We start from the raw sequence: 27,423 nt of genomic DNA, 5'->3' as shown, positions 1-27,423 counted from the left end.
TAAGTACCCTGCCCAACTAATCCACTTCCCTGATTACTTATTTTAATCATGTCTTCACTGGCTACTCCCTTCATTATGTCTTGCAAGTATCAGTATCTCTCCCCTTTGTATTTAATCTCCTTAGCGTGTGAGTTCTTACCTTGGATTTGCACAGCACTGAGTGCAGCACATCCCTGTTCTCCCGAGGTGCTGTCAGGATAAGCACTAAGCACAAAGGAGCTGCCCACACAGCTCTCTTCCACTGATCAAGTTTGTTAACACGCAGCTATGAAACTGGGCGAACTCATACTGCTGCCTGTGCTCCTATGGACCTGGTTAGCTAAAGTCGTGTCTGGTGTCAAAGCAGCTGAGCGGTGAAGGCAGAGAATGAGCTGCTCGTTACCTCTCCGGAACCAATTCCGCACCACTAAAAGCATTTCTGATTTGCACCTTCACAATCTCATTGGGAAACATCGTCTAAATCAGCACACGTATTGGGCTCTCCCCACAGCCTGCGCTTAACAAAGTCACACTAATCACATGGAAGTGGATAACCACACTTAGTGATCCAATACATTTCTGCACCACAGTCCTTTATATAACTCCTGATTGTGTTGCAAAGATAGAAGTTCAGACAATATGACAACTTCAATGCAATATGGACAGAAAACAGAACGGCCTCAGGCCTGTGATGGTCTTACTGACAACCAACAGTAAAGAGTATTTTTAAAAGCCCTGCGGTGTGCAGAAGAATCAAATAAAGGAATAATAATGATGCTGGGTAGGATATCAAATGCAGGAGAAGGATTCAAAGTACCACAGCCAACAGCAAGGCGATGGGGAAGAATGGCCATTACAGCAAGAGCTATGGGGCAACTTCTCTGCAGGTACCCACAGAAGCAGCCTCTGGTGCCAGGGCTTCCCACTCTTCCCCAAGCTTTCTTTGCCTTCTCTGCAAACTGCTACAGGAACTTGAAAACAGAATGCACCTCAAAATCCAGCTCAGCTTAGTCTTTCGATCCATGCAGTTTGCATCCAAATGTTACATCAGCTCAGGCAGCAGACCATAAAGCACCCGAGATGAGATGTCAGCAGGGAAAGTTCCAGGCAGCTGCAAGTTTCTCATGGGTAAAGCGTTTCTGTAACTAACAGTGAGCTGACGGTCCAACAGTGCTTCCAAACCATGCCAGGTTTGGGAACTGAGGCGTATCGGACTAAGAGAATGGGTGAGTGCCACCCACTGCTGCCCTCACCCAGCACAGCGCAGCCAAAGGGAAGCCCAGTTCTACTTCCAGCCCTTGAATCTAACCCTAACCTACCAAAGCCCATCAAATCCCCAAAGCTACCACCACCATCCTCTCCCTAACGACAACCCACAACAAAACAACTCCTCAGGTTTCTGTCCAGCCGCTCTCTGGTGCCATCGGCAATAACGCTGTCTAATTTGGGACAAAGGAGGCCAAGAAAAACAGAGGTAGATCCTCCTTTTGGGCTTCAGCAGGGGGTAAGCAGGGCTGCCGCCCCGAGCTGACTCTCTCTGACCAGAAGAATAATTTGTTAGAAACATGATGGTTCTCATGCACAAGTTAACGACACTCAAGCGGCAGCGGCCATTGGAAAGTGTGAGGCCAGTGCTGGCTCCGAGCGGCGCTGGGTGAATCACTGCGGCTGGGCTCTTCAGAAGAGCCGAAGGGAAGCAGACACCCAAAGCCAATCAAAGCTCACACGGGATTTGTGCAACTAAGTCCTTTTAAAAACAGCCCTAAACCTTTTGGCTCGGTTTCTCCAGCTATAAAGTGAGGATAATAATCCCTCTTACATCATGGGGAGGCTGCTATGTACATTAATGAGATAATGCTCGTAAAGCACTTTGAAGGTGAAAAGTGCTACGCTGGGATAAGGGCTGTTGTTGTATTTTCAGTTCAATCTCAGGATTTCAAGAACAACAACAGCTGGTCCGTGTTTCGGAGCTGTGCTCCATGAGAACATTTCAGACACATTTTAATTTACAGAAGTGCAGGAGAATGGCCCGAATAAGTTCTAAATACAATTTAGCCCACCTATAATTTAATAATAGTCAAATTGAGTTGGTTTTTTTTTTAATGTGTAAAAACAATTTACTGCTGGGCCTACCCCCTGAATGCCAAGTTTCAGCCCACAGACATTTTTTTTTTAATGGCTGAGTTATAAACCCTTGAAAAATGCTGACAGCCCTTTTACTATAGCAGCACTGGCGGGTGCCCTATAATGAACTTTTAAATGACTTGAGATAATATCTGGAAAGCCAAGCCTGAAATATATTTCTGGTTTTGAGCCGTTGCCAATGCAAACACAACACATCATAAGTCATCTTCATGATTCTAAGCGCATAAATTGGAGACACTGCATATAAAATCCAAATATTAGGTATCCTCCGTGGCCAAACTCTGCGCTGGTTTGATGTTACAGAACAGCAACAGCTGTGTGAGGACGAAATGTAGTGAGTTGCGTGTCTCCAAAGAAGAAAAGTGCGTGTATTTCCACAGCCATGTCCTGACATTGTTCAATAGGAGCCTGCTCAGCCGTAATAAATTCTGAAGTATTCCACCACTTTTAAGTGGAACCCAGGTGGCTTTCAAAATAAAAGCTCATCCTCTCTGGCCAAGGAATGTTAATCTCCTCTGCGACCACATCGCTGCTCTATCTTAAATTACCAAAGACACCTCTCAGAGCAGTAACTGCCCCCCTGACCATAGGAGGATTCTGCTGCACCGCGCGTGCTCCGCGTTTCTGGTTTCACTAGGTGTTTAAGGCACGGTGGGGATGCACGGTTAGTCCCTGAACCATTCATTCCATGAGAAGAATGATTGTTTCACTTATCCTCTTCTCTGTGCCCTTCCGATCTTTCAAAACTTTTAGGGAAAAGCTCAAATCAAAACCCTCCTTCAGGCACAGGGGCAGCTTAAACCCAGGTGCAGCGGGGCAATGGGCAATGCAGTAGGCATGGTGGAGAGAGACTCGCTGTAGTAGAGTGCAACCTTAATAATTCTATGATTTCCATTCCCTCTGAGCCTGAGATGAGCCACATTAGCCCAGATGATGCTACATGTGGACGCAGCCCACACTCCCATTTATCAGCACCATCATCTGCTCCGACAGTGGGAACGTTCCATACAGAACTGCTCTCCAGGGAGAAAGTCTACAACTCTGAGCCCACCCAGAACTTGCAGGATGGGTTTTGTTGTTTGCTTCCTGAGTTCAGCCAAGCAGAGTTCTACGCTCTTCCCGTTAAGCTGAAGAAGGAACCAGCAGAATTTCTTACCCAAGTGTGGCCACTGACAGCACACACATTTATCAGTTGGAAAAAGGATTAACCATGGCTTGCTTCATCTGCCCGTAACTCACTGAGGAAGACAACTCCCGGCAGGCCCGATCTGCGGGTCCGATCAACAGCTCCTTGTTATTAAAGGGGGCAAAAGGGAGACTCCCGGCTGGAATTTCACTTATTTCAAATGAATAAAAGTAGAGGAATGGCAGTGGGAGGAAAGGGATACCGCACTCGACCCACGATTTGGCAACCCATATGAAGGATATCAGAGCTAAAGAAGTCCAGACAAACAAGCGGAAATATTCAATGTCAGCTCTCTCGGGACAAAAGGAAACGCACTCCTGTATTTGCTCGCCCTGCTCGTTTTCAAGCGTGTTTCCTCAGCAATGTGCATGTGCAAGGCTCAGCTCAGGCAACACGCGGCAGCTGTGTGCAGGGCTTTCTCTTCCCAGCCATTATTTGAGGCATGAATGCTAGCTGAGGATCACAGACTGACCTGAAACAGGCCGACTGCTGCCCGAGGCTTTATCAGATTGAGATTCTCATAATTAATTGTTGCTTTCCGATCATTAGCAGCTTCAGGACTGCCTCGGGCTGTAAGGGTGGGTGGGCTCACGGAGGGAAACAGAGCGCAGATCCCCACGGCCTCCCAAAGTTATCAGGGCTGAGCACCTGAATCCCACTGCTCCAGGATGGGAACTGTACAGCTCGCTGCCCTTCACACCTCTGCGAATTCTTCTTATGAACGTGAGGGTTCACATCTGCCTCTGCTTTCCTGAGTTAATTCCCTGGTTTGAGGACAGCTGCCTCGGTGATGGCTCTGATGCCGTAATCCGGTAAGGGGAAATGAAGCTTTTCTTTACTTAGGAACCAGTTTTATAGCGCAAGTAGGAAGCCTCTAAACTTTATCACACACAAAAAAGTGATTTGGAATAGGTAAACAAACGTCCACATCCAGCCATAAACCAAACTACTGAAAACCATCAAGGGATTTTGTTGTCACTTTAGAAGCTGCTCGGCAGTAAAGAGCTGCACACAAAAACTCCATCTATTAAAGGAAGGGTGCACGGAAAGGTATGTGCCCTAAGATTAATGCCGTCGAGTCAAAGAAAAGCTGTTATTTTTGACATTTTGACATAGCATCACTTGAGGATCTGGTTCTTATTAGCCCTTTCTGTGCCTTTTAAAGCTCTATTTTTTTAGAACCAAAAATGTCAGGAAATTTGGAACAGAAACTTACAATAAAACACGTCCCTTGACCCTCTGATCTATCAATCTTTCAAATAAACAAAGATAGCTGGATGAGCCAGGAAAAGGTTATTATATATAGTTACCTTATGTATAACGGTCAGACATTGGCTGCACGCACTGAGGTTACACAAACCCCCACGTAAGCAAAGCATTTCGTGCAGGACTTCTGCCACGAATGCCACGCGTTACCCAGGGCACTTTCTCCTTCTCGTTTTCTCCCGCGACCTCCAAATTTCACACCCTGTGTTATTTATAAATGAGACATTCAAGAAACACAAATTCTCAAACAGAAACGTGCGCTCCGTCAGTGGAAAAGCAAACAAAAGGAGCTAATGTACTGTGGCTAAGAAAATTTTCAAACAAAGCAGCAGTAATTTACTGCCGTGCTACTAACGGGACCCCACAAATAGAATCCGAACCCTGAGCCCCATCGGGGGGAGCCTGATTTACCCAATATCCCCCAGATAATAAAGGAAAATAAGAAGGTAAATTGTGCATGAATGTGAAAGCTGTAATTCTTCCCCTTTCACCACGCGTATCAAATTCACGTCCAGTGATTTCAAAAGAAAATCTGGAAATCTCTCAAGGTCTGAGGCTGAAGGCAGGAGGCCCCGACCTGCCCAGCTTTGTCCACGGTTGCTTTTGTTGATGCTTCTTAAGATGTAGTTTGCCTAAGAGTCAAACCCTTCCCGGGCCTTCAGGAGGATGAAGACTCAAGGCTATGAAGACTCAAGAACAAGGTGTATCCCTGCCTGGAAAGCACTATTGAGGCGACAGCTTTGGCGTGGATTTGTCAGCAAGGCTGCCTTCTCCAGAAGTCACTGACGAGCAGAGCCCTGTGCGGGGTATCACAGCAAACACTGCAGCACTCCATGCCCTGCTTTGCCCTGCACTGGTCATTTTCTGCTCTAGACTCCTCCACACCAGGCCATGTTAAGGTGATCCTTGTATTGTTGGGCCTTGGAATGTGTGAGGACTAATCCCAGCTTCACCCAGGGCATCTGGGGCACATTTTGCAAAGTCCTGACTCCTGCTGCCCTCTCCTTGGGGAATGTTTTCTCTCTGCAATGAGGTCTGTGCCATGAAGAGCTGAGAGCAGCAGGGAGCTGTGAGCCCAGGCTTGGGATGGCTGATGTCTCAGAATGAAAACGGATCCCAAGCCCTGAATCATTCCAGTGTTTTATACGTGTTTATCAAAGCAGATCAGCCATGAAAAGGGAAAGGAATATGTGCAGGATCTGCAAATCTCACAGGGAAAGCTTTTCTTCCAAAGACGATACAAGGAAAAGCCAGCCCTTCCACCACCATTTGGTTCCATCAGGGAACCAAGAGCTCATGGTGAATGCAAAGTCTTCTTGGACCAAGAGCTGGAGCCTGGCTGACACCACAGAGGTGATGCATAGGTGCAAGGAAACGGGAAACCAGAGAGCCTTAAGCAGCAGGAAAGCTGAGCCCGTCCCTCACAGCACCGTGCCCCAAACACAGCAGTGCTGTGGGGTCTCCCAGCCGAAGGGGAACCTCAGGCAGCAATCTAGGGCAGGAGGCTCACATCCTGCCTCCGCCCCCTGGGATGGGCTCTTCCCCACCACCAGGCCCCCTCTCTTCCCCTGAAGATTGCTTATTTCTCCTTACATAATTAAATACTTATTTGATCGCGTTTTCATTTCTCCTTCCCCTTGTGGCAGTCCCTCTGCTCACCATGATTTACCAAGTTGGAAAAGAGGAAAACGCTCATAGCTACATTTCTCTTATTTTAACAGTGATTATTTTTTATTTTTATGCATAGTTTGTTTGTTTTCTTAAGGTTTTGGTGAGAAACCACCTCCTCCCTCCCATCAATCGCTGCTTTCAACAGCTCTTCACGGGTGGCTGCGTCTCTTTTAAATTCATTTCCTGTTAAAAAGAATAAACAGGCAACTGTTTAATGCTGTCGATTTAGCTTATTTAATAGAAATTGAAACCTGAATAGGGCTCAGTTGTAAGATAATCACTGCAGAGCTCTCCGAGGTAGGGAAAGCACCATATTAAGTAATTATTTCAAAACGCAGAATATTGTTTAACGAACCCACGAGCTGCTCCTCCTTCCCAAACGCAGAAGGCGTGTGCAAGGAAGACATGCCTATTTCCACAAGGCAGCAGATAGAGGCAGAGGCACTCGATGCGGACAGCTGCTTAATTGGGAAATCTGGCTGGAAAGCGCTTTCATGTGGTGAACTTAATAGGCTTTAAAATAAGTTTTACTGGGCCGCCCGCATGACCTCATGGCTGACTGCAGCAAAGACAAGTGGATGTTGATGTCTTGAGACGCTTGCTTGCAAAAAGAAATGGAAACAAAGCGCACGCCTCCATCAGCATGTGCTGCAGTGGATTTTGCTTTCCATATGTGAGGGTTTCAAAGGCCTTACTGAGAGATGGCAGCACCCACATGAAAGCCCCTGCTTTTATGGGCAAGACAAGGCATGCGTGCCCCGCTTGGCCCCTGGGCACACAGAGGAACCTGCCCTTCTGACTCAGCTTTTTGGGCAGCAAATGCATTTTAATCACGTATGTAAATCCATGTTTAGGTGTGTGAGCTTACAGCTGTCTAAATGCTAATCAGGGCAAGCAAAGGGGCCGGTAATCCCCCAGGAATGCGGGATTCAGCCCAGCCGCTGATAATTGCTGCATTCCAGGTGGATTAGAAGTGTGAAACTTCATTTTACCTGTTTCTGATGAAAAAAAACAACCTCAGCAACAGGTGCCATTTAAGTAACATGGAAAATGTTCCACTCGTTAACACTGAGGGTAGGCTCAGTGCTGGTGCAGAAGCTCCAGGCTTTGCTTTGAGCAATAGGATGCTTCAGAGCCCAAAGCTTCACGTCTGCTCACCAGGACATCCAAACCCCGGCTGGTATGGCCTGGTATGGCCGGGTACTTTGGAGATTTTAGTGTTTGGCAGTGCTTAGGCAGCAGGCACAGAACACAGAGGGTCATTCATGCAGTGCTTGCTGCCTGCAAGTACCTTGCTCTGCTCCCCAGCTCAGTCAGTCAAACTAAGGATGGAGAGTGCTCACAGGGGGCATGTCCTGCTGAGAACGAGCCCAGCCAAAGTACCAGTAAAAAATCATCCTGTTCACTAGAAAACATTTGACACAAAACTCTAATAAGGAATAATAACAAGGAAGTTACTGGGGGCTGTTTTTCAGCTCAGCCCAGATCGGATTTGCTGAAATGTTACACCACTTCTGGTATCATTGGTGCACCTTCCCCTCCGTGTGGGCTTTGGCTGGAGGCAAACACCTTCCCCTGTGACACAGAGCAAACCAACTGCAGGCCCTTTATCAATCAAGCCCGTGGGGCTCACCATGGTGAATGAAGAACGCATCACTAACACTGGTTGTCAAAGAACATTTCTTTCACCTCAACAAGGTGTGACCCCGACTTCTGTGGTGAGGGACCACATCGTAGTGGAAAACCTGCCCTGTGGGTGAATGCTGCCCAGAGAACGGACACGTTACTGCTTTCAGCGAAAGAGTTAACCACCAGAACTAGAGATCCCCTTCACATTTAGTACAGAAAACATTTATGTTTCAACATAAAGCTTTATGCACACATGTTCATCCAAAGCACTAACAAAACGCAGACGATGAGATTTGGAGAAACATTCTGCGGCAGAACTCCATGATGGGAAATGTCAGCCCAAATAGTTAATGGTTGACAAAATCATATGCGAATGGAAAGAGAGCGTTTGACAAATGGAACAGTTAGCGAGGTGAGCAGCATCCTCCAGCGTGAACGATGCATAAGAGGCATCTCAAGGAGCAGACTGACTCAGAAGCTGCAGGCTTGGAATATGGGCTGGAGGAAGCTAAGCAGTCTGGGTTAAGGTGCTGGTGGTGCATACTTTACAAAACAAAGAGGAATCAGAAATATATCTCTTTTTCTCACTGTACTCTCTTCAGAGAGCTCAAAATCACACATAATTACCACTTGCAAATGTGTTTTTCCCTTCCATTAATTCAAAGCCTTTAAAATTCAGAATAAAACACAATGAGACAAAATGACTCTGCCCGATGCTTGTGAACTTTGCTTTCAGAGCCTAAGATCCACCAGACAAAATGTCAAGCAGTTCATAAACCAACAGGGCTCACATCTTGAAATGTTTTTACCATATGGAACATTTTACTGGAACAAGAAACGAACACAGCAATCTCCAGGAATCACAGAACTGCACATAATTAAATGTCAAATGATCACAAGGCAAACAAGGCTTATCTTAAATGCTCCCTCATCCCTTTGTTTGTTGATTTGGCCGAGTCAAGAAGAATTATCAGGGTTTGACAGTCTGATTTCACATACTTGTACCTTTTCTGTCCACTTACCTTTATCTAGCTCACTCGAGATGTTCCATGATGACGTAGGCATGAGATCCACAACCGCTGATGAATTTGCTCCTGGAAGAGAAGAACAGAAAGAAAGAGAATGCTGTTACTATATCAGTTCTGTATCACAAAGAATGTAAAAGGCATTTGGAAATTTGCTCTCATGGTAGTAAAACTATTTGAAGAAAACCAGTGATTAAAATGCGCCCGATGCTCCGTGTTGGCAGCTGAAACATATGGGCAGCAGAAGCAGCAAAGTGGAAAAAGGCACAGGGCCAGGGCTGGAGCTTGTTTGGCTGCGCTGTCACCGGGAGGCCTTGTGTTAATCAAGCAGCCAAGCTCTGAGATGTGCTTGGCCCACCTTAAAGTCCCTCCCTGGGTTTTATAGAGGTAGAGTGACTGCGCAGTGCTGCAGCTAAGAAAAACACAGTGCTCCAAGGCTGCCGAACTTGTTATCTACTAACATTTATAGAGATTTTAATCCTGTGAACCCGTGAGCACAAGAAGAGACACCATTTATGCACTAAAGTTAACCGGGCTACTTGTATGAGAAACCCTTATACAGCGCATGCAAACGCAGGCCTGAGAGGCTGGTCTGAACGTCAGGAGCCTCCCCTCACTGCTGCTATGTCTTTTCCCTGGGATTTAACACACATTTATCTGAGATGTGGGAAGGCTGACGCTGCCCCTGGCTGGATCTCCAGCACCAGCACATGCACAGGGATGCTGAGCAGCACCCAGGAGAATGTGGACACTGTAAAGCAACCTCAGTGCAAGGATATCCAAAGACGTGCTTTTATTTGATCACTGAACAACTCTGTAGTTCATTAGGAAATCATGAGAAAACTGCAAACACGATGTCATACAAAGGCACACGGCAGTTAAGTTCAGATACAGCCACTGCACTTCGTATAAATATCGTCTTTCTTAAAAGCCCACCTGGTAGCACTGCTTATTTAAGGCTCTGTCAAGTATTTCCAATGTAAACACAGAACCTGCAGCCATTATAACTCACCTACAAGCTCAGTCCCCAGCCTGCGCAGATACACGGGGCACAAACCCACCGATGGGGACAGATCCTGAGCCCGTGTGCAATGGCATTGCTCTGAAGCCACCCACGATGCAAGCCAAGATCTTGTCCTACTGTGTCTGTTCCTCTACATTCTCTTTTTTGCTATTTGTTTTCTTTCTCGAACAGCCTTTGGAAGCGTGATGGTAACCCTGCCGGAGCACACAGCCATCGCCTGATCTCCAGGAGGAGCCACACTATGACACCAAGCTCCAGGGGGAGACACGCTCAGGAGGTGAAGCCACTATTTGCAAGATGGCCTTATGCATCACTAAGGCAATTTTCTAATACTTCTGAATTAAAGCTCTGATTTCAGAGCAAAGTATTTCTATGCCCTCAGTAAACACTTCACAGGACTGAAAGGAACACACTGAGCAGCCACACAGCATGGGGACATACCATTAATTCTAAGGTAATGCAGAAAACAAAAAGTCACCCAGCAAACAAAGAGGGGAGGGGATCAAAGCCTTGAGCTGCTTCCCCCCAGGACCAGGGCTGCCTCCTGCTGCACCTCGCTCAGCAGCTCTGCCTCCTGCAGCAAAATGCATTCAGAGAACACAGAGCAAGTAGGGCTTTTTTTCCTTTGCATTTGTGAAATCAAGACTTCTGTGCTCTCAAATGCATAGAAAAACTCTCAACTCACTTAGATAATGCCTCCTGTGCTTGGAAAGCTCTTACAGAAAGAGTCTGAATTACATCTTGTAAGGTGGAGTTTGATAACCTCAACCACAGCTCATCCCAGCAGCAGCCACAGGAACTGGGATGGTGTGCAAGGAGGAGCTGAACGCTGTGCACATGAGCACACCTCCTGGCTGCAGGAGGGGTACACGGGCTATATCAGCCTTTATCACACTTAGCGGCCCACCAAAGCACTGCTGAGCCTCAAAAGGTGTCACTCCTTCATGCATTCTCAGTATCAAGCTGGGGATGGAGAGCATCTCCAGGGGTGCTGAGTGCAGCACCCTGCTGGCAGCCTGTGCCAGTGCTGGCCCACTCCTTCAGGGAATGCATTTTTCCAACCTACCACCATTTGAAATAAAAATAACAAAGAAAACTCGTATGTTAATACTGCAATTGGTTATCAAACAGGGAGATGAGCCCTACTTTAACCATATGAACAATGAGATGTGGTTTGGAAAAAGCCTGTCAGAGAAAGGTCCATTACTGCAAGTGGCAAAGGCCCATTATCCAGGTATTTTATGATGAACGAAGAATCTTAACGCATGAAAGTTTAACATCTGTTCAAAACTCCGTCCCAGTGAAGAAATGCTGGTCACAGAATCATTGCAGGATCACAGAATGGCCTGGGCTGAAAAGGACCACAGTGCTCATCCAGTTCCAACCCCCTGCTATGTGCAGGGTGGCCAACCAGCAGCCCAGGCTGCCCAGAGCCACATCCAGCCTGGCCTTGAATGCATCCATGGTCTTAAGTTAATGACAAATCATAACAGTCAATTAAAACCTCTGTGAAAAGCCAAGCAAAGTGTATTCAGAACTCCTCCCCACAGAGAAGTTGGCTAACATCTGCCTTTATTACCATATTGCACAAGTGCCGAGCGAATTTCACACAAGTCAGTCCTTTGAAAGCCTTTGTGATTAAATAAACTTCAATAAGGTTTACAGAAAGCTGCCCAGGAAGAGGAACTGCAGAGCCTGTCCTTATCGCAGGCACACACCGCTGCCTCATTTTCTCACCACGAGCAGCCATCACTCAGGGGCTGTGCCTGCAACACAGGGCTGCAGCCCCAGCCGAGCACAGGGCAGTCTCATCTGCTGCCCCACAATGAAAGGAGACAATCCAGGCCCTGCATCCGGGCTAATTAATATCTCTACACCACGCATTTGTAACATGAAGGAAAGAGAGTAAAAGTCAAAACAGGAAGAAGGCAGATAGCTAAGATGACACCAAATCCAGAAATGATTGAAGATTTTAATGGGAAATAAATCTGCTACAGAGAAACAAAGCAGAGAGCGGAGTTAAGTCTGCAAATGTGGATATTCTGCTTGCAAGGCAGCAGGAGCGATGTACGAGGGCTGCATGTTTGCACTGCTTGCTTTCCTCCTGGCCGCACAGAAAGAATCCCAGGCCTTTTTGAGGCAGAAGATAGGTCTAGTTAAAACACACACAAACAGAAATCAAAATGCCTTCGTAATGGGCATCCCCTGTTCTGTATCATGCCTGAGGGTCCTTCTACACCCTCCTTACATACCCAAAAGAAAGACTGGATTAGCATTTTTCTTCCACGGATGTGTCTGCAATATCTGCAACCCAAATCTCACTGCAGGACACCCAAAATAGCAAAAAGAGTGTGGAGGTATTTAGAGTAGCCAAGGAGCTATGAGTAATAAAATAAACCATGCAAAATTAAACTAAATAAAACTGAAGTTTTCCAGTTGCAAATCTCTTCTTAAAGCTGCTTAGAAACCCTGCGCTGAGTGAGATTTGTTATCCTCCCAAGGAATTTGCCTAAGGAAGTGATAAAACCCAGATTGCACAAGACACCAAGAACAAGATCGGGCAAAGCATTCCCACACGTCCTGATGGGAAGCTGCCCCACGCCACCGGGCAGCTCAGCACTCCTTTGGGTTTGGCCAAAGCATTGGTCAACGTTACAGCAGCAGATCTACTAGCAACATCAGTGCTCCTTAAAAAGATGAATGAAAATCTTCCCCAAATAGTCTTCTTTAGCTGTGTTGCTTAAAAGTTACATTGAGATAACAGGAATCGTAGATAAGACAATAGAGAATGAGAGTGAACCCTCATTATACCAAGTGTTTGGAGTTTTCTGCTTTCCTGCACATTCCACAGCGACGCTTCCCCTTTGTCTGCTTGCTACCTGACTGATCGGTTCCAGCATCTCCCCACACAGACGCCCCGTGGCTGTTCTCTTAGCCCTATCTCCACCATCTTTTTCCTCACCGCTCCTCCTGAAGCTCCCCGCACGTTTTCATTCCATCTCCCAAGACAGTGCATTTTGCAATCCGCCCATCACCAGCCCATCCACAGCCCACCCTGGAGGTACTGAAGGAAATCGAGACATACCTGCTGCAGAGTGTAATGGATATGACCTATTATTCACTAATTTTCTTGTCTGTCTAATTGGCACCGTCCTGAAATTTCCACAGACCTCAAATGCTGCTTATATCTTTAATGTAAGAGAGGATTCTATTTCTGCAACATCAGCGTCTCTGCATGTCAGTGGACATGTCTGCATTACACAACTCCTGTTGTTCAAAAGGAGGTAGGAATCACCCAAACCCCAAGTCAGTGGGATGAGGCAGAACTGCAGTGAAGAGGGGAAATTGTTGAGAGCATTTCTGCTCTTCAGATAGGCCTGGTGTCTCTCAAGGTGAATCTACTGCCCTTACGCTTCCTTTAATGATCTGTCATAGAATCATAGAACGGCCTGGGTTGCAAAGGCTCACAGTGCTCATCCAGCTCCAACCCCCTGCTGTGTGCAGGTCACCAACCAGCAGCCCAGGCTGCCCAGAGCCACATCCAGCCTGGCCTTGAATGCCTGCAGGGATGGGGCATCCACAGCCTCCTTGGGCAACCTGTTCCAGTGCGTCACCACCCTCTGGGGGAAAAACTTCCTCCTAAGATCCAACCTAAACCTCCCCTGTCTCAGTTTAAAACCATTCCCCCTTGTCCCATCACTGCCCACCCTCACAAACAGCTGTTCCCCCTCTGTTGATTAGTTACAAATAAAGCAATTTCTGAACATGATGATCAGAATAAAATACCTGTCTATACTGTGTCTGCAGTGAGCACAGTTCACAGCAAAGATCTGTTCCTGCTGTAAGACTTGGCCATGCATGCTCAGGGAAACTGCCCACCTCTGCACGTCTTGGAAGAGAACAACCCATACATTAGATGCAATAAAAACTGCACAATTGCCCTTATGTAAATATGTTTGGTAAGCAAGATGAAATGTTGCACAACAGCATTTCTCCTTCAAACGCTTCATTTTAAGTCACTAGCCCACTTAATCTAAGGCTGGAAAAGCAAATGCCAAGCTGGTTCTGCCTAGCCCTTACACAGGCAGATGCAAAGAACTGCTGCAGAGTTTGCAACCCATCACTCCATCAGACACACCTTCTGCTGGCAAAGGACCCACGCCAGCTCCTCAGGCTGTTCCATGCAGACAAGGGCAGAGCTGGTACTGCACGATGCTAACAGCTGTCAAATGGTTAATGCTGTTCTCACTCCTATGATGTTCTCACTCCCAGGCGTAGCTATCTGTTATTTATCTGTAATATATCACTATTGATAGCCTGGGGTAGGTTAACAATTGGCATTAGATAGGGAAAACTTCAACACCGATTTGTGCTCTGTGGATTTCATTTATCCAACGCATTAATTTTCAGCTTCAAAAGCGAGAAGTGCAACAGGATGATCTAATTTAGTGCAGGACTGGAAGCTGTTAGGAACCTCATTTATACCGCAGCCTATTCCATCTATCAGAGCACCCCAACACCGCCCCTGGCACTCTCTTTAGCACGTAGGCGACAAGCAGCCTTTCTACCTGGGAGCCTCTACGTGCCTCAGGCTCCTGCAGGTTTGTGATAAATGGAAGGATTAGCCCACTCCTGATGCACAGTCAGAGGGGAACACGGAGCCCTGTGTGGGACTGCAGGCAGGAAGCCAAGCACGCTGCATGCACTTGACACCTCTGCCCTCTGTTCTCTTGCAGACCCTCTCTCTTTGATGAGGACACACCAGGAAAGCTTTGGGCTCAAAGGTGGGCAGCCGCTGGGGTTTCCTGTACTTAACAGGATTCCCTTAACACCAACCCTACAGCCTGATGGGGAGACTAAAGCTCCTTCTCAAACCCATCACTCTCAGCATTTGTTCTGGAAAACCAATAGGCAACACCATCAGATCACATCACTGAGTACGACGCAGTACCCAACGCCTGCACACCACTAAAGTGCCTCCCAGCCTGTGGCTGCTTGCTAATGACGGACAACAAGCCAGGGCTGACCGAGGTATTTTTGGTACCTTGGAGTCTGGCTGAAGTCATATTAGATTAAAACTGTTTTCTTCCAAGGGATCAGAGTTGTCTCTTGGAAGAAGAGGTTTTTAAGAAGTCTCTTTTATACGCTAATACTTTAATCCCGCATTTCTAATTACTGAACTACAGCTCCTTTTCATTGCCGCTATTAATTACAGATTATCATTAATGTTACACGGATTTAAAAGTCACCGTGGAATCTGGGCGCACTTTACATTGCTTAAATTGGGTCGTTAACAGTTTCCACTTAAGAAGAGCAAAACTCTGCACCCTGGAGCGACCCACAGCTTTAAAGACAGGGAACAAAATAAAGAAATGGCCGCCTGGACAAGGGCCAGCAGCTCACAGCTCACAGTTGAGCCTTTGTGCTCAGCCCTGGAGGAAGGTGATGCTGTGCCACCTCCGTACATCACCCAGACATGGGGGTCAGGCACCCAAGGCAGGGCATGCAGGGTCAGCGTGGCACAGGTGGGCTGGATGCTGGCCTGGTGCGTGGGCTCTGCAGGCCCTGCCTCTGCTGCCAAGGAGTGAAGGTAAACCTGGTGAACAGAAAGGCTGGGCTCCCAGCTCCATGAGGAGCTGCAGGGCCACCAATGAGGAGCTGTAGGGTCATGAGGGAGCTGTAGGGCTGCCATGAGGCGCTGCAGGGCCATGAGAGCCTCCTCTTCTCTGGGCTGAACAAACCAAAGGATCTCAGCAGCTCCTTGCAGCAGGAGGCTCCCACAAAGCCCAGATGAACTCGTGCCTGCAAGCTCCGACCACCCAGACCACCCCCACAGGATGCTTGTTCTACCGAAGGCATCAATGCCGCACACGAGCAATTTGGGTCCTGCCCCCTTACTGGCACAACAAGCACACAGGTTCCCATTTCTGCATCTCACAAAACAGCAAGACCAAGCAGTGCCCAAAAGCTCACGGTGGGGACAGACGTGTTTGCAGACGAAGGATGAAGTGCCTGGACAGGGCTTTGCTCTGCACCTGCTTGCTTGTCCCTGGCTTCCATCAGTGCCACTGCACTAAATCCATCTGCAAAAGCTTTAAAGAAGGCAAACCCAGCCAAGAACAGGGAGGGAAAACAAGAAATCGTTTACATCCCCCATAAATCGCAGCACACCGTAACTCCTTGCACCTCAGCACTTGAGGGCCAGAAATGATTGAAATGGATAAGGCTACTACCAATCGACAATTAAACCCTTATAACTTGTGAAGAAAATTACAGTAAAAGCCTGCCATGTGCAAATTCATTATTATTTTTTGAGCTCCGTAATTATTTTTGTTGCAGTGAGGAAAAATGTACCCATGTCAGCTTGTGAATTAATGAACGGCCCCGAAACAATTACTTCTTAAATACACAGAAGTCTCCCTAGTGTAAACACGCTCCATTTTATACCATATCCTCTTGGTACAAGGCATACATTGCAACATGACTTATTGGCTGCCTACGATGAAACAGTAAATGTTGCACATTTGAAGGCTTCGGCCTCATGGCTCGGATTTTCCCTCGGTTGATGTTGATTAATGTACAAACTGCCAAATTTATAAAGAGGCTGAAACACAAGGATACACTGTGAAACGTATGCTAATAGAGCACAATTTATATAAAAAGGGGGGAATGTAAATATTTAACTGATGCCAGAGCTGGTTGCTTTGGCCAAGTCAAGACTGAGCTACATTGATTGTTCAAGAGGAACTTGCACCCACACAGGCCTGATGTCAGGCAGCCTTAAAGCCTCCACATTTTAGCAGGTAGCTGTAAGCCTTCATTTCTTCTCCTAAAATGCTGGGTTTTTACATCCTCCTTCAAGCCAAGCAGATGACACCTGTCCATAGGAGCTGACAGCCCAGGCCTCGGGTGGCAGCAGCATGAACGCTCCATAGGTAATTAGCCTGCACTGAAGGTTTCCAGTCACATTCTGGAGGCTCTTTTAAACACTTCACTGTTGGAATGAGTTAACAAACTGATTAGCCACAGCTTATACTTGCTACAGAAACGTTTCAGCACGGCCTCCCAGATTTGGATACTCGGTAACATTAAGTAAATTGAAATCCTAACTTAACAATAGGAGCAAATTTATCTCCGTAGATACTCCAGAGCAGATTTTCAAATGCCCTTGCTGGCATGCTCCTCTATTCGACTCCTCACCATTTCAACCAGTGCAGAATTAAGCCAGCTTTAGGGCTCTCCCATCTCACACACAGCCCCAGTCCCATGCAGGCAGCGTAACAGGCACCAAACTCAAAGCTTTGGCAAAGTCATTCTCCCAAGCCTCCCAGCCTTAGCAAGCCTTCGTCTTAATTGCACCCAGAAGTACAAATACCCGTAGCCTTCATGGTCCTGTAATGGCCGTGCCACACACACCAAAAGAAAAAACAACAGTCACTAAAAGTTAATAGCCTGTACAAGAGGAAATAAACAGGAGCAGGGCAAAGTTGGCTGGTTCAATTTGAAGTGCTTTTGCAGCCACGGAAGCCTCGTGGAAGGATAAACCACTGGTGATTTTTTTATTAGCTGAACAAAAAAGATGGTAGGCTTCTGATGTAACGTTACTGCAGATCTACAGAGATTATGTTTCAAAGCTGTGGCAATTGCCATACTTTAAGAAACTCGTTAGCTCAGAAGCGGATATAGATTTTCTCTGCAAGGCAGGCAATCCAAATAAACAAGCTGAGAGCACTGCATCCAGCCTAAGCTCCAGTAGACCAATTGCTTACCTAGGAGCTGCAAACCACAGCGCTGCACTAAGGGCTTTAATTGCTGGTCCTGATTTCTTGTTCTTTGGGCCAAAGGACTGCAGTGATATTAAGCACAGCAGGTGATGAGGGTGAATGTCTGCCAGAGTCAGCCCAAGTGTATGCTGAGGCATTCAGATTACCTTCTCATTTCCATGGCCCTGGTCAAGTATCGTAATCAACCACTTGCTTAGTTTAAATTAAAATGCTGAAGTTATCAAACCTCTCATTCTTTGGCTGTACAAGACCAAAACCTTTCCATTATTTAACACGTGGATGTTCAAGGAATATTTGAACCTTGTCCAAACTGTACTGAGCTACCTGCAAAATCCAGCACAAGTTCTGGATCTCGGATGCTGCTTCAGGTTATGTTCCTCGGCCCTCCTGAAACACAGCACTGCTGAGTAGTGTATTTTCCAACCCAGATTCCCAAATTAATTGACTCTGACAGTGGTGCTGTTAGTCACGCTGTTTACAGAGTGCCAGGCATAACAGATTACAGCATTACAATCATATGAAAGATTCAGAAGGGGTGGTACAGAAGCCTGACGTATTGGTGTAGGTTACCTGAATGGGTAACAACGCTGTATTTGGTGGTCCCAGCTCAGCTGCCAGCCAAACACCTCAGCTGCAGAAAGCAAAGCCAGACAGTGGGGTGACCCAGCTGGCAACCCAAAGGCTTTCATTTATTTCTGTCTCAGTGGGAGCTTTCTCTGCCAGGACTCCTCCAGGACATCACAACTCAGCCCAGACAGACCATGAACTTCAGGTCACTCCCATGCCTGCTCACCGTGCAAATCTCACTATTCTCAAAGGAATACTTTGAAAATGTCTTTTATTTGTAACAAAGAAAACTGAGATGAGCTCCAACATTCACAAACAGATGAATCACACCTGAATACATCTTGGGGAAAGAGATCAACTTAATTTCAGCTGCCTTGAGGACCACTGGGATGCGATCATTGAGTCAGAGCTGAGAAGCACCCCATGGCAAGGGGCTGCTATGAGACAGCCCTTTCAGTCCCCTCCAACCCAAACCATTCTGTGATTCTGACCTTCAGTACAAACACACACAAACTGTAAATATCCATCATGTGAAAGTGTCTTTTTCACTACATTTCTCAGCAATTTGAGTCTTGTTTGAAATGCCTGGGTTTGGTATGCTGAAGGCAGGAGCTCTCAGAAGATGTGGTTCTCTCCAAACCACAGAGCAAATCATGCCCTGTGATTTTGGTTTCCTTGCATTACCGGCTTAAAGCTTTGAAACCATTTAATACACACACACGTACGTATATGCACACAAACATGTGCATGCACACACAGCTCAGCAGATGCAGACTTTGCATTCAGATACAAAACCCTGCACATGCAGCGTCCCATCACAGCACGTCTCACCTGTGAGGAATTTTGCAGCAGAAATCACAGCACGGTGCTACTGACCAACATTTCTTGTGGTGGCTGACATCATTTTGTCCCACCTCGGGCTTTCTGTTCTAGCAAGCAGAACCACTCACCAACATAGCAGGCAGTGGCATGCACAGCTCAAGACAGAGCTTTTAAAGGTGGCAAAGGGAAGGTATGCAAAGAAAAACGAGCCTTCTGTGATGCTTGGACATCACACTTCCCAGCTCTGCCTCACAAAAACAAACTCTTTGGACATCATCAGATGGGTTAAGAACTCCCTTAAACAGAATCAGAGAGGAGGCTGACATTCTTACATCTCATAGGCTTTATCCTGGCCTCAGGATGGACTCTCACATCCCAGAGGCCAGAGGAGATGGAGGAGGGGAATGAGGCACACACAGATGCTCCAGCTGACTCTTGCAAGAGTTTTATAAGACTTTATAACTAGAGAGCTTTAAGCATGGCAGTGAGAGAGAAGAAGCACCGCGTAATCACTGCATTCACACACTGTGTGGCACAAACTGTGGCACCCTGAGGAGACAGCTGTTCTTGCAGATCCAAAAGGCCTGTTTATTTTTCTGGTAGACCTTCATATGCAAGTGCTGCTGACCTTTTGTAGGCAGGGCCACTCTGTGCAGAGCCAGCCCTGCTTGGCCCTGAGCTCAGCCTGCAGCCTCCCATCCATGTATTGCTTCCCAGTTCCCACTGTGGTCGAGGGAGTTCTGGCTAACAAGGATAAATAAAGGCCTGCCCAAAGCTTCCAGGGCTTGGCTTGCTTAGTGCCATTATGCTTGACATTATGCCAGGCAATGAGAACTCGATCTCTGCTCCAAGTGGATAAACACTGTGCTGCAGACACAGGATTCTTGGACATCTCGGCTCGTATTTATGTAAAGCAGTGCAGGTGGGTTTATTTTTTAAATAAATAAGTACAAAATTACTTCATAATACTTGGAAGTCAGCACAGAACAGCGTGCTGGAATTAGCTGCTGATGTGCTGGGCTGAGAGGAGAGTCCCAGCAGTGCACAGCATCACAAACGGAGGGTAAGAGGCAGGCAGCAGGGGGTTCCCCAGCTCCAGGCAGTTTAATGGGCAGAAAAACCTACATGCAGAATCAGAAGAGAAAACAAATCCCATGTATGCAAGGGGATACATTCGATTTGAGTAGGAATTTCGCCTAAGCAGCTCATCAGTATCTGTATGTGCCCCATCCCTACCACAGCTTCAGCAAAGGCAGTGCCTGATGACCCTTGCATCAAGCTCAGAAACAGTGCTGAAATTTTAACCTACAGTTCTCACTTGGTGATGCTACAAATGTCATTTTAGGAACTGGAAGAGACAAAAAGACAAAACACAGAGGAAAGCAATGTGGCTTTTTAAGAAGCACTTGGTCTCACTTCTACTTCCATCGAAGCCAACAGTGAGGCTGCTATTGTATTAGGGAACTCAGAGAACTTCTGAAAGCCCCCTAAGTGGATGAGAAGTGCTTTACAAAGCTATTAGTTCACAACTCCTCTGCCAGTTACAAGCAATGAAAACAAAGTAAGCAAAGTAAAAACAAAAAAAGTGGTAGAAATGCTTGAAAGCCCTTCTAAACCATCACACGCTGACAGCCTACCATAGATAAGCAGCTAATAACTTCTAGCAGCCCCTTTCATCTGTGCACAATATACTGAAGGCCATTTCATAATGGCCCGGGTTTTAGTGGAAGGCAATGTTTATTTACACATGCTAGGTATATCATAACATACAAGAGGAAGAAAAAAAACCAAACTCCTGCCTCGAAACCACCAGTTATCCTACTGAAGTGTAGGGAACCCACACAGCTGATAGGACCAGACACAAAATAAGCCCGGGACCAGTAGAACAGGAATCATTAACTGGTCTTATGGGGTGCATTTGCAGCCCGGTGGGCAACACTGGTTGTTGGCTTGGGGTTTTCTTGAACATGAAAAGCCTCCTGGGCTAACTGGGGTTATCAGGCAGGCCCGGTGCTCTCCAGTTCTCTGTCCTATGAGCTCCAACTGGTCTTCCCAAACTGGAGGTGCTGGTGGCACCCAAATGCACCGCAGGACCCCGCGGACGAGGTGCTCGTATGGCCCCGCGACATGCCGAACGCTTTACCTAATTCAGACACTGCAGAGAAGAATTCCATAAGTCAGAAATTTGCTTTGGCACGAGGAGAGGACACTGTGGCACCGCTCGTGTGTACTCAGCAATTTTAGAATCCAGGGATTTCTCCGCGTTGCATACTTGGAGATCTAATAAGAGAGCTCTGAGCAGTTTCTGGCTGGTTAGAAAGCAGACAAATAAGAAAAATGAAGACTTTTGTTTTTACTAGGCTGTCAGCTCACATTTAACAGTACGGCTCAAGTTCCTTTCGAAAGGGTGCTGTGCTCCATCCTGGCTATTAGGTGAAAAATGACACAAGGTGCTGGGATTGAAGCTGTGAGGCGGCCCCCGATGACCCTTCATACACAAACATTTGTGTTCTCCAAAAGGTGAATGTGGAAAGATAGGAATAAAGGAAATCTCCCTTTAGACACCTACGCTGGATTTCCAGCAGCTAGAGCCCGTGCAGCACTATTAGAGCCCCGTGCTGCCTGAGTAGCAGCCCCAAAACATTCATCTACTAAAATCTTCCTTCCATTACCTCACATTTAGGGGAACTACGATTCCAAGCGCTGTTCCTTGCACACACCAGTACCCAGGGCTGGCTTGAATGAAAATACAACATTCTTTGCTGTCCAGAAAAGAGAAGGATGGGTTTAAGGAATTTCCAACATAGAGAGCTGTTGTACAAGAGCAACTATGAAAACTATTTCCTTACACTCATCTTCACCCTAAAGTAATAAGATATCTAAGTAAAACCAGACACTGACCAAAGCTTTTATGGTCTCCTCTCCATGTGTGACTGGAGCAGAGGCCACTGGTGGGACAGAGAGAAGAGATGCACAATGAAGCATGTGTTAAGTCCTATGGTGCAGCTTCTGGAACACCCACACCTTGCTTCTCTCTCTGCTAATCACTGACTCTATGGCTTTGAATGCACTGTAGAACAGCACACACCACCTAAATGAAAACCTAACCTATGGGAAAATGAAGACAACACCCATAGCAAAAAGGCTGTTTCATTACAAGTAGCTGCTCGGCTCCATCTAATTGCAGGCACTGGGAAGTCACGCGCCCAGGGAGCCATGAGTCTGGCTTCCAGGTCTGGTACATCACACCTGTGGGCATCACGTTTACATTCCTAAGTCAAAAAGGCATAGAGATATAAACATCCAAGTGAACTGTACAGAGGCAGCTTATACATGTACGAGGGGAAGAACATGCAGACAGACGGAGGGCACACAAAGAGAAACAGCAGGAACAAGTCCAAAAGGTTGAGTGAGAACTGAAAAATCTACATGAAGAAGATTTGGTCGAAGACCAAAGAATAGAAGAACACTGCATCCCAGATCCCACATCCTTTGTGCCAGCAGCCTGATCTTCAGATGCAATCAGGCCTGACTGCTGAAAGCCTCGCAGAGCCCGAGTCCACTGCAGAGATATCTGGCACTCTTACTTCATGGCAAGGAGGATTTATAACTTGGCTTTGTAATATTGCACCTTTGGAGCACTGGGTATTTTGAAACCCTTCGTAATGAGCTTATTTGGGGGGGGGGAAATTCTCGTAATGCTGGTTGGCAAAGCTTTAAACTGAAACTCTTTCAAGGTATCCAACTTTTAAAAGATTTACTATGAACATAATAGCAAATATGGTTGGTATCAGGAGCCAATGACGGGTTTTTTTCAGTCTAGGGAGAGTAAGTAGTCTGTTGTTTCTTACATCTGGAACAGTAGTAATCTATTCCTTAAGCCTGAGCAATCAAATTACTCTAATTTTCTGTTGTCTTGGCTTGAATAAATATTTTCAAGACAAGTTATGTTAAAAATATGCACGCTGACTGCACAGTTAAATGTGCATAACATCTGTGCTGCAGTTCAGTGTGGCGAGCTGGAAAGGTACCCCAACAGAAAGGCACTTAAACAAATCACTCAGTTTCCATTTGAATTGATAAGCTACTAAATAATAACGACCGCAGCACAAAACAAAGGGGGAAATATATTAAAAAAAAGAAAGAAAGAAATGGAAGGAAGGTGGGGAAAAAACAGAAAGAGGAGAGGAGGGACTGGAATTGCTGTGGCAGCTTGAACAGGCATAAATCTTGGGGGACAGCTACAAGAAATAGCCTTTTGTTATGCCATGGGATGCAGAACTGCCCCATCCAGGGGACGCAACAGGAAGGAAGTCAGCAAACAGCAAAGGGTTTTCTGCTCCCTGCCAGTTCTTGCAAGTCTCACCACTGAAGGAAGGGATCTGCACTGCAGTTATTCACAGGTTTGTTAGGAAAAGAAGTAGAAAATGGATTCATTTCACTATTCAGCATGGAAACCTTCTCAGTGGCAGAAACAGTGAAATAAACAGAAGCATTCCCTACAGTACTTCTGGTAAAAAGTACTCTGCAAAGTTCCAACTTTTAGGTGCAAATTCAGTAACGGGCGATGAAGGCAAACCAGTCTGTAGTTTTGGAAATGTGCATTAACAAAATGCAGCTCCTTCTGCAAGAACCACGGCCTGAGGAAAAGCCTGCAGGCCTACAAGCATAGGGCAAAACCGTACCCTTTGGGATCAGAGTCCCATGTGCTTCTCATTTCTATCCTATGCATCAGTGACCGGGGCTGACAAGCGTTTCTGAAACTCCACCAGCATTCCCACTTTTAAACAGGTCATCTGAAGGAAAAGTGATTTTTCACTTGCAAGGCGCCATTTTACATTCCAGCTCAAGTGCAGGAAGCAAACAAAGGTGGTTTGTGGTTCCCTTTTTCACTGAGGCATTTTTCCTTTCCCTTGTCGTTTTTAATTCAGATTCTGCAACATCAGATTAACTCTGGTGAGAAGTTCTTTTTCAAACGATGGTCTTTGGTCATTTCTCATTATAAGGAATAAACATTTGGTATTGCTTTCCCTTAACCGGCAACATTTGGTGTAAACAAAAGCTCTGTCTGTAAATGAAGACGTGAATGTTTTTAGGCATTTCTTCCAGCTGCTCACTTAACCAAAGTTGCTGCTCTTCCTTCCTGCTGAAATCTTAAACTGGACTCCAAATTACAGTACCCTGAACGTCAATGCCCTCCTCTGCTGCCTGAGTCAGAAGTTTGCATTCCCATCAGAGTTTCGAGCACCTTCCTCCAAACACCAGTGAAGCGCTTTTGCTCTCAAGGAAATGAATGATCACCGCCTCTAAGCAAAATATTAGGCCAGCTCCAAATCAGGCTGCAGCTGGGATGCTTCTCAGTCATGTCTTTGCTTCTGTACAGCGTGCAGATTCCCGGTGGGTGAGCAGGGCTCAGCTCTGCAGCAGGGCAGAGGCAGGACTGGGGATTCTGCAAGCCAAGAGCTGCACGGCCTTCCATGTCCTTTGAAGAGAGTTATGTCTGTTGAGACTGAGTGTAATTGATGTTGAAAATGCATGCGTACCAATAAATTAATATCACAGCAAACGCAAAGTACGGGATTTATGGGAATGCAATATAGTCCGTTTGGTAAACAGATCTGAAGTACAGATGATTTGGGAGGATAAGAAATACAGAAGCTTGGTTCGCTTCCAACTGAGGAGATTAATGTCAATATTTAAGAAAGCACCAATTCGCTCCCATAGAAAAGAACGGGGAAAAGAAATCAAGCATTTGAAATGGAAAACCAAGTTGCCTCAGTGTTAGAGGATTACCCAAATATAGTAAGATTTCACTCTGCTGCTCCTTCTATGTTTGCACGCTCGATACCGTGGCACTGCCCTTCCAGCACTGTGCTTAGGGAAAAGCACGTTGGGTTGAGGTGACAAAGAAGCCAGGTCTTCATTTTCCAACGCCGTGCAGGTCAGCAGCACTGTGCTCATCTCCGGAGTGCTGCGGTTCATAGCTCACCTCGACAGCTACGAGCTGGGGTTTGGAAAGCATGTAAAATGCTTTGTGCTCCAGCCCTGAGCACAGGGAGTTCTGGAGGTGTGATGTTCTGCTCCACGAGAAGAGCAGCCCTGCCCAATATTCTGCATTGCCTGCCCGCTCAGCTCCACATCACATTATCCAGTGGAAGGAGCAACTCGAAATGGTTTAACTGTATCCATCCCTGCAATTCATTAGAAATAGTCTGGCAGGTCAAAGGTGTAAGGCAGGGTCTTTGAAGGAGGGTGCATTGCTGAACCTCTAGAGGAACCTGAAGAGGAATGTTAATTACTCAGACCCACGCATGACATGCACTTCACATGCCCAGTGCTGGTACAAATATAACAAAACGGCCTCAAATCCATTCTTCTTGAATGCCTGGCTCAGCAGAGCCCTTCAGCGCACACTTTGCTTTAATAAGACTTCAGTATGTGCTTAACTACTGCACCGTATGAGCAGCTTTGCTCCCACATGCAGCTGCTTTGTTCCTCCAACCACAGCCCGCTAGCTCCAATGCTTACCCATGTCATTCCCTTCTGGTATCAGTTACAGCCACAGCTCTCGGTCCCTTCAGGTGACTGCAGACACACCACCAACCCGCCTCCTAAAGCTCTTATTCTTACACACAAAGCAGCAGGAATAATAGGCAATGCATTTCATGGGTTTTCTCAAGTAAAGTTTCCAAAGAACTTGACTACACCAAGAAAATGACCTGGACGCCACTAGGAATGCCACAAATTAAATGGTAGCTGAAGAGAAAGACGCACTGATAGAACGGCCCCATCCATTTTGCCAGTGCTGTACTTCTCTGCTGCTTTGCCCTTTCCCATCCCTCCATCTGCATGCTCACAATCACAGGCTCATCAGTTTTCCAACACTTTCGCACCAGTCACATTTCACCGGCTGTATTTCTGCCCTGCCAGCAAACAGACAGTGAGCCGCTCCGAACTGCACCGCTCTCACACTTATAATTAGAAATATTTTAATCTCTCCCAGAGAAAGCAAGATAACTTATCTGTCTTAAAAATAAACAAACCCAAATGGAAAGAATTCATTCATAATGAAATCATTCTCTCCAGAAAACCCACAAGCAAGATTGACGATTTACGGAAGAGATAAGAGGATTAGAAATATCATTGTAAAGTTGTCTTAAGGGCAAAAGTTTACACCCCATCAGCAAAATGATCCCCATATCAGTAACCCAGAACAAGCTTAGCTCAGTACCAACTTCAAGGGAAACACACCAAAATAAAGCTGTTGAGATAAAAATAAGAGGCAAAACTGTAAGGTAGGACTTAAGAGAGAAGAAGGTGGAGAGAAATACGTCAAGAAGTCCAGAAGGTTTTAAAGTGCAGTTTAAATATTGCACTCATCGTTTTGTGTAGGATTTTTAACAGCTTTCCACACTTTGGTCATATTTTAATGCTGTATTGAAAGGAAGTATCTTGGGGTGAAAAGATGAAGGCAATCTGAAAATATACGTGAATGAAAGAAACGTGGGGTCAGAGCAGGAGCACACATGACTTGCAAGCTCATGGGATGCCTGAGCCAGCTTTAATAAAGAGCCAGCTTCAGCTTTCATCTAAAACATGAAGCATGCCCAACCCATACCCAGCAGTGATGACATCTGGTTAAGTGCTCTTTTCTCCCCCCGTATCTCTCATCACAACTTGATTTCAAGCAATAACCTTTTAGATAGAAACTCAAACCTCACAAGAAGTCCAAGTGCTGTTCTGCTGTGCTCCGGCCTGACTGCCAATACAAACCGCCACCCTCCAGCAGATGGAAGGGAGCCTAACCCTGGAGGACTCACAGTCCCTGTGCCAGCCCCACAGCATTTCGAGCTGCTTGGACTGGCATCTCATGAGCAGCTGAACTTTGTGTCGCCTGAACTGAATCCCTGAATGTTGTGAAGCTTTCCCTGCCAGAGCACTGCTGGACACCAGCATCATGACACAGCCAGGCCAGCAGCTGCTTGCTGTCTGGGAAATAGCTGATGGACATCTCCAACACGATGTGGGGCTGGGGGTGCATTAACAGCCTGATGGCTTCACAGAAGGGAGGAAGCACAGCATCCCCCAGCACAGCATCTGGCCTTCCCACATGTGCTGCCCAGGACAAACAGGGACAACTGCTCCTGGCATCTGACTGAGGCAAACCTGGAACCCCTGCTTCAGAGCAGCAAGGACAGAACTGAGTGCTGGATCCAGTCCGACACAAGGCAGCAACAGCTGGAGGCTTTGGAGCAACTGCTCGCAGGCTGCAAGGAACGATTCACATCAAATACAAAAGGAGTTGCAATTGCTCACCTAGTTGGA

At 46.5% G+C, this 27,423-nt stretch overlaps 1 protein-coding gene across 2 annotated transcripts in view; it reads right to left on the bottom strand.

The window, feature by feature from the left end:
• Positions 1-27,423, bottom strand: part of ROR1 (receptor tyrosine kinase like orphan receptor 1) — a 126,859-nt gene that overhangs the window by 32,554 nt on the left and 66,882 nt on the right. For both annotated transcript variants that reach the window (XM_072343176.1, XM_072343177.1), the window contains exon 2: positions 8,899-8,970. In XM_072343176.1, the coding sequence (XP_072199277.1) occupies positions 8,899-8,970 (72 nt within the window). The remainder of the gene's footprint in view (positions 1-8,898; positions 8,971-27,423) is intronic.

Source organism: Excalfactoria chinensis, chromosome 8 (assembly GCF_039878825.1).
Source record: "Excalfactoria chinensis isolate bCotChi1 chromosome 8, bCotChi1.hap2, whole genome shotgun sequence".
NCBI classification, from domain to species: domain Eukaryota; kingdom Metazoa; phylum Chordata; class Aves; order Galliformes; family Phasianidae; genus Excalfactoria; species Excalfactoria chinensis.
Note: the sequence above shows the minus strand (reverse complement) of the source record. Positions and strands in the feature narration are given on the sequence as shown.